The sequence below is a fragment of the Juglans regia genome, chromosome 13 (assembly GCF_001411555.2).
Source record: "Juglans regia cultivar Chandler chromosome 13, Walnut 2.0, whole genome shotgun sequence".
In the NCBI taxonomy this organism is placed as follows: Eukaryota; Viridiplantae; Streptophyta; class Magnoliopsida; order Fagales; family Juglandaceae; genus Juglans; species Juglans regia.
The window spans coordinates 36,564,889-36,571,826 of record NC_049913.1 but is presented as its reverse complement, the minus strand read 5'-3'; the positions used below and the strand labels follow the sequence as shown (position 1 = coordinate 36,571,826).

Sequence of the window (6,938 nt, the reverse complement as noted above, 5' to 3'; positions counted from 1 at the left end):
GTTATCAAAATCTGCATTACATCTCAAAGTAATACTAACAACTCTATGCTAGAAATCCTTTTACAAAGTATACAGAATGAAAGATCAGAGACTATCTAGATCTGAATGAAGGTACGTAGAACAGATTTTCAAGTTTACAAAATTTTTACAGGGACAGTTGAAAGTTAAATAAAATATTATTTTTTAATATTATTATTATTTTAAAATTTAAAAAAATTAATTAATTAATTATATTTTATATAATAATTTATTAAAATTATAATAATAAGATGATATAAAATAAATTGAAAATATTTTTTAATCCAAAATAACCTAATTCTTTTTACTCCAGATATATATCTACGCCGCAGCAATAAATATTTTTAGTACGTAACTGCCACAAATAGATTGTAATATTTAAGCCACCGTCTTATGGGTGCACTAGATGGTACTTCTGCCTTGTCTTCAAATAGATCCAAGGGTTAGATGAATTTTTCTATAGGGGCAGACGTACTTGCACAAAAAATATGTATTTTTAATTCTCGTGTGCGTTCCATATTGTACGTACATCTTTTTAATTTACCTTTTCACCCCTCTACCTATCCCCTTTAGGCCCTGATCATGATGCGCCACCTATCTTGCATGGAAGATTTTTCTCAAACACCCTGCATTCGAGGCACCACACTACCAACCTTTCTATCGGGGGTGGCTATTAAAAGGCCCTTCAGGTAGCCAACCATTATATAGCTACCCTCCCTTGCCTTTAATACCGTCACATAGAGATGATAGCCACCCAAGGATGTATATATAAAGGCATGTATTAGAATCATATATTACACAGCTTAACCCATTTAATCCGAAAATCAAAGCTTTACCAATGGCCTACTCAATGTGTCTTAGCGTTCTTGATTCAGTCCGACATTGCAATCCCGCTGCATTGCTCCCATCTAAGAAACCTGTCTCACATGTAACAAAAGGAAATCGTGATGTTCCTCGTCCATTCCAAAGCATGGCCCTTGAAGAAAACTCAAGTACTGACTCCACTATTGTTCGACGATCAGGCAATTACCATCCTACCATCTGGAATGATGATTACATCCAGTCATTAACAAGTGAATATGGGGTAAATATTCTTGCTATGTCTATTATTTTTTAGTTTTGATCTCGATAGTTCTTGCATTATCAGTGCCTCATGACTAATCAGTGAAATTTGGATTGGCAGGGGGAGTCATACACTAGAAAAATTGATAACTTGAAGGAAGAAGTGACAAAGATGTTACACAAAATGGTGGATCCTCTAAAGCAGGTCGAGATGATTGATATCTTGCAAAGACTTGGAGTATCTTACCACTTTGAAGATGAAATAAGAAGGATATTGGACAAAATACACAATACTCATTATGGAGGCCGTGGTGTTTGCAAGGAGAAGAGTCTATATGCCACAGCTCTCGAATTCAGATTGCTAAGACAAAAGAGATATAATGTACCTCAAGGTAAACAACATGCATGCTAGTAATTAATGCTTGACAAAAATAAACCGACATATCATTTACCAACTAGTGAGCTTTGTTGATTACAGAGGTTTTCAAGAGTTTTACCAATGAAAAGGGGAATTTCTATGAATGTATTTGTGATGATCCGAAGGGAATGCTGGCTTTGTACGAAGCCTCGTTCCTCTTGATAGAAGGTGAAAGCATCTTAGAGGAAGCAAGAGATTTTGCAAGCAAACATCTTAAAGATTATGTGGAGAAAAGCAAAGATCAAAATCTTCGTGCTATGGTGAACCATGCCTTAGAGCTGCCATTACATTGGAGGATGATAAGATTGGAAGTAAGGTGGTTCATTGATGTATATAGAAGTAGAGAAGATATGAACCCCGTCTTACTTCAGCTTGCAGAATTGGATTTTAACGTGGTACAAGCAGTCCACCAAGAAGATCTAAAAGCAGCTTCAAGGTAAAAAAGACGTTTATACTCATAATATTGTAATTCGGTCCTCATGCAGAAAATTTATGTGGATAATTATTGTTTTAAAACTGATATTGTCTCTTTGGCTCATACAAAGGTGGTGGAAGAGTACGGGCCTTGGAGAGTTGAGTTTTACGAGGGATAGGGTGATGGAGAATTTTTTATGGACAATTGGCGCATCATTTCAACCTCAATTTGGATATTTGAGGAAAATGTCAACAAGGATCTATGCACTGATAACAACAATAGATGATGTGTATGATGTCTATGGTACTTTGGATGAACTTGAGCTCTTCACGGATGTTGTTGAGAGGTTTGTGTTAATGCGAGCAGTACATCTGATCTAATATTGCTTCATCAATAGCTTATAGTTAACGCAAATACTTATGTAATCTTTGTGATGTAGATGGGATGTCAATGCAATGGAACGACTTCCTTACTATATGCAGCTATGTTTCCTTGCCCTCTACAACTCCGTTAACGAAATGGCTTTTGACACCCTCAAGGAAAACGGATTCAACAGCATTCACTACCTTAAAAAGGGGGTATGAGCTTCACTTCTATATATGTTCAGCATTATATACTCGAGTATTTGTTGTATATTATAACTCTTCTGCTTCATTGATCCACCATAAATGTTTCAGTGGGCAGATTTATGTAGATCTTATCTATTGGAGGCCAAGTGGTATTATAGCGGATATACACCGAGCCTTCAAGAATACATTGAAAATGCATGGATTTCAATATCAGCACCACTTATATTGGTGCATTCTTATTTTTTTGTCACAAATCCCATAACAAAGGAAGCCTTGGATTTATTGGAAGACTATCCCAATATATTTCGTTGGCAAGCAATGATTGTACGGCTTGCGGATGATCTCGGAACATCTAAGGTTTGCACACCACACTATATATCCCAAGTCTTTCAACAATAAATTTTCAAACTTCTTCACATGAACATATATAGGATAACATGTTTATAATATTTTTATTTTGAAACTCAGGAAGAGTTAGAGAGAGGTGATACTCCCAAATCAATTCAATGTTACATGAATGATACTGGTGCTAGTGAAGACGATGCTCGTGAATATATAAGGAATTTGATTAGTGCAACATGGATGAAGTTTAATGAAGAACTCGCTGCAAGTTCTCCTTTTTCTGAAACAGTTATTCATATTGGAATGAACTTCGCAAGGATGTCTCAATGCATGTACCAGCATGGAGATGGGCACGGCATTGAAGATCGCGAAACTAAGGACCGAGTCTTAGCATTGCTGATTCATCCCATCCCTCTACCTAAGGATTGATGAATGACTGATATATCCACACATGTGATTGAAGGTTCAGCTTCAAAATTACATAGAAATATTTCTTTTCTAACTTGTTCCTTTTTCTTTCTTAAATTTGGTGACTTGATGCGTCAAGTGGTAACTCCAGCTGTACTTCACAAGTCATCACTAGCCCCTTAGTACCAAAATACATGATGTAAAAGCCAAACCAAATCTAGCTTGGTTTGCTTAAACATAAATAAGACTGCTTTATGCTATAGATATATTGCATGCTACATTTCTTAGTTGACTTTGCCCTGTATGATGCCGAAACGAAATTGATTACTCGACCATTTTTAAATTTTTTGAACAAAATGAATCGTGCAAGGATTGCCCAATGCATTTATCGGCACATAGATGGTGGGCAGAATTTTTAGATTCTATGCATAAATTTTTACTGTGAGAAAAGAAATTCGCTCACAAGATCAAGCCAAAAACTTAAAGAATTACAACAGTTGATCATTTAAAATATTAACGACATATATATATATATATATATATTTATATATATATTTATATACTACGTTAGGAGTTCATTATAAAAAAATGATGAAGTGAAAAAATATCTATTCATCATTTTTACGTATGCAAATCATGGGGAAATTAAACTTTTCACCCACAAATTGTCGCAGATTTTCATTTCCACTCTAGCTAGACTTCTTAAAAGTTCCAATTTGTGTACTAAACTACTTTTGTGTATCAGTTTTTATAATAAGCACATAAGATTTAATCTTTCCAATACTTATAAGAAAAAAAAAAAAAAGATCTAATCTTTTCCAATGTGTACGAAAAAAATGGCCATGTGCTAATGTAATCTTCATGATGAGATGGACGTAATAAATTGAAAATGAAAAATACTTTAGTGAAAAAGGAATTTCACAAAAATAAACTTAAGAGACTGGTTGTGCTTGATGATATACTTCATATTGTAAAACAGATCTAACGTATTATGTGAAGCTGGCACATAAGTTTACAATTTGACTTTTACAAAACCTTAATTGAAATATATAACTTCGAAGATGTTAATTTATTGAGAGAATTTACATGTTTCCTTTATATGTTTCCTTTCCCTCTAGCTACACACAATTAACTCAGTTATCTAACAATTAACGGCTTTTGACACTCAGAGAAAAATTATTCAACATCGTGAGATACCATAAAAAAACTAGTTAGGGATCGAGTATGTACTTGACTTTTATATTTATCATCATTATTTACCCTAAAATTCGTTTTTGTATCATAACTCCTCTCGTACGTTTATTCACCATGAATATATGTTTCAGTGGGCAAGTTCTTCATCATGCAGAGCTTATAATTTGTTGTAGACAACGTGGTAGTACTAAATGGGTTTATAACAACGAGCCTTCAAGATTAATGCATTGAAAATACATAGATCAACACCAGCTATACTAGTAGTGTATTCTTAAGTTTTTGTGTGTATATATATATATATATATATATATATATATAATCACATAACAAACTTATAAGCTGTCTGGGATTTATTGGAAGATCAGTATCCCAATATAATTGACCCGTAAATAATGATTGCACGACTTCATGCCATGTCATTACAGGCTGGTATAAACTGATTGAAGAAAAAATTAATAAAACCAAAAGATTGAAAAATAAAACTGTATGCTTTGCATTTTCATTAGTTTCCCGGTATAAGTACTTCTCCAATTTTAACGGTGGAAAGGACGTCGCACCTAGCATTTTACTGAAACAACCTTGTAATTAATACGAGCTTATAACCCGCGCAATGCGTGAATTGTTGTATATGTTGTATATGAGAGAGAAATCTAGAGAGACATGATTTTATAGTGGAGAAAATCCAAATGGTCTATAGGGCGGTTTAATTTGATGAAACAACATAAAGGTTGAAATAGTCATGCCTTTGGGTTGAGTCTTGAATTAATTTATATCTTTATATGTAAGAAAATAAATGAAACTTAAAAGTTATAACAGTTCATAATGAAACATTATTTTTAAAAAGATTATCTCTCCATAAATATAACACTTCAAGATTCTATTTTTTATTTCAATTATTGCCAATAATAGTCTACTTTTATGGGTAGAATGTCATGTCGGAATCATATAATTTTACTAATTTCATGAAGATTTTTTTTAATAAAAGGGAAGAGGGCAGAGAAAATCACTAATTCTAACAATGATTTTATGCTAAAGGGGGGGTGAGGAAGCTTGTATCCGGCAAATAAAACATTCGGATCCCTGTGCAATTGTCTGATAAAGACAAAAAAAAAGTAAGAAAAGTAGGAGTTTTATTAGCTTAAGATAATGGAATAACCAATTCGAAGATAGTACATGTAAAGAATATTGTCGATTGTGTGGTCCTCCCCTTGACGGTGAACAACGTAGTGTTGATTATCTCCATGTCACTCTCATACGACACCCTGAAAATTAAAACTTCAAAGAAATTAAGAAAATGAGGGTCAGAAAGAGAGGAGTTTAGAGATAAATCTTTGTAGAGAGAGACTTTTTGGTGCCTTGAGGGACGACAAAACGTTCACAGCGGTCAGGACCGTTCATATCTTTTCTTCTATTACTACTTCTACTCTATTAATGCTTTCTCACGGAACTGAAGTCATACGCTTCTGCTATGCTACACCATATTGAATGATGCCTTTCATTCAGTATTTGACATCTATCTTAGAAAAGGTAAGGGAATTTTAGAAGTCATACTTAGAAACCTTGAACCGTTGAACTGGTCGGGGTGTGTGTGAAATCTTGAGAAATGGCTATGGAAAAGTTTGAAGTGGAGAAATTCGACGATCAAAACAACTTTAGCTTATGGTGCATCAAGATGAAGGTTTTGTTGTGACAACAAGGCTTGTCGAAGGTGTTGGACGTGAGGGCATCCGATGATTCTCCTGCACCGACTAGAGAAGGCACATATTGCCATTTTGTTGTCACTATCAGATGGAGTTTTGAGGGAGGTTTTCGATGAAGAGACAGCTTCCGGTCTTTGGTCTAAGCTTGAGGGTTTGTACATCTTCAAAATGAAGGAAGGTACTTCTATCTCAGAATGCTTAGATGAGTTTAATAAGATTATTATGGATTTGAGGAATATTGACATTGAGCTTGAAGAAGAGGATCAAGCCTTAATTTTTTTGTGTTTGTTGCCTATGTCATTTGATAACTTCGTAAATTCTATGTTGTATGGTAGATATACTATTTTCTTAGCTGATGTGAAATCTGCTTTGAATTCTAAGGAGTTGAGAACCAAATTGAATTTGAAGAGAACGGATAATCAAGCCAGTGGTTTGTTTGTTAAGGATTTCTCTAGCAGGGGTTGATCAAATGAGAGAAGTTAGAGAAGAACAGGAGTAAATCTATGGGCAGTTCACAATCGAGATTTAACAAGAAAAATGTTAAATGTCATTACTGCCATAAATTCGGTCATTATAAAAATGAGTGTCCCAAACTGAAACACAAAGAGGAAGACACTAGTTCCTCTAATGGTGTTAACGTTGCTGATGAGTCTAACGACACAGACCTTGTCCTAGCAATTAGTGGCTCAATTGGTCGCTATGGTGATAAGTGGGTCGTGGACTCAGCTTGTACTTTTCATATGTGTCCAAAGAAGGACTGGTTCACGAAATATATCTGAGCCAGTCAACGGTGGTTCCATTTTGATTGAAAA

General features: G+C 34.5%; 1 protein-coding gene across 1 annotated transcript; it reads left to right on the top strand.

Annotated features, from left to right (window-relative positions):
• Window positions 1-817: 817 nt before the first annotated feature.
• Window positions 818-3,524, top strand: LOC108997176 (myrcene synthase, chloroplastic-like). The gene is made up of 7 exons (XM_018973333.2): window positions 818-1,102; window positions 1,202-1,472; window positions 1,559-1,934; window positions 2,044-2,259; window positions 2,353-2,491; window positions 2,591-2,839; window positions 2,951-3,524. Exons 1-7 carry the CDS (start codon window positions 857-859, stop codon window positions 3,251-3,253), a joined length of 1,800 nt encoding a protein of 599 aa, XP_018828878.1. The 5' UTR covers window positions 818-856; the 3' UTR covers window positions 3,254-3,524.
• Window positions 3,525-6,938: the final 3,414 nt, after the last annotated feature.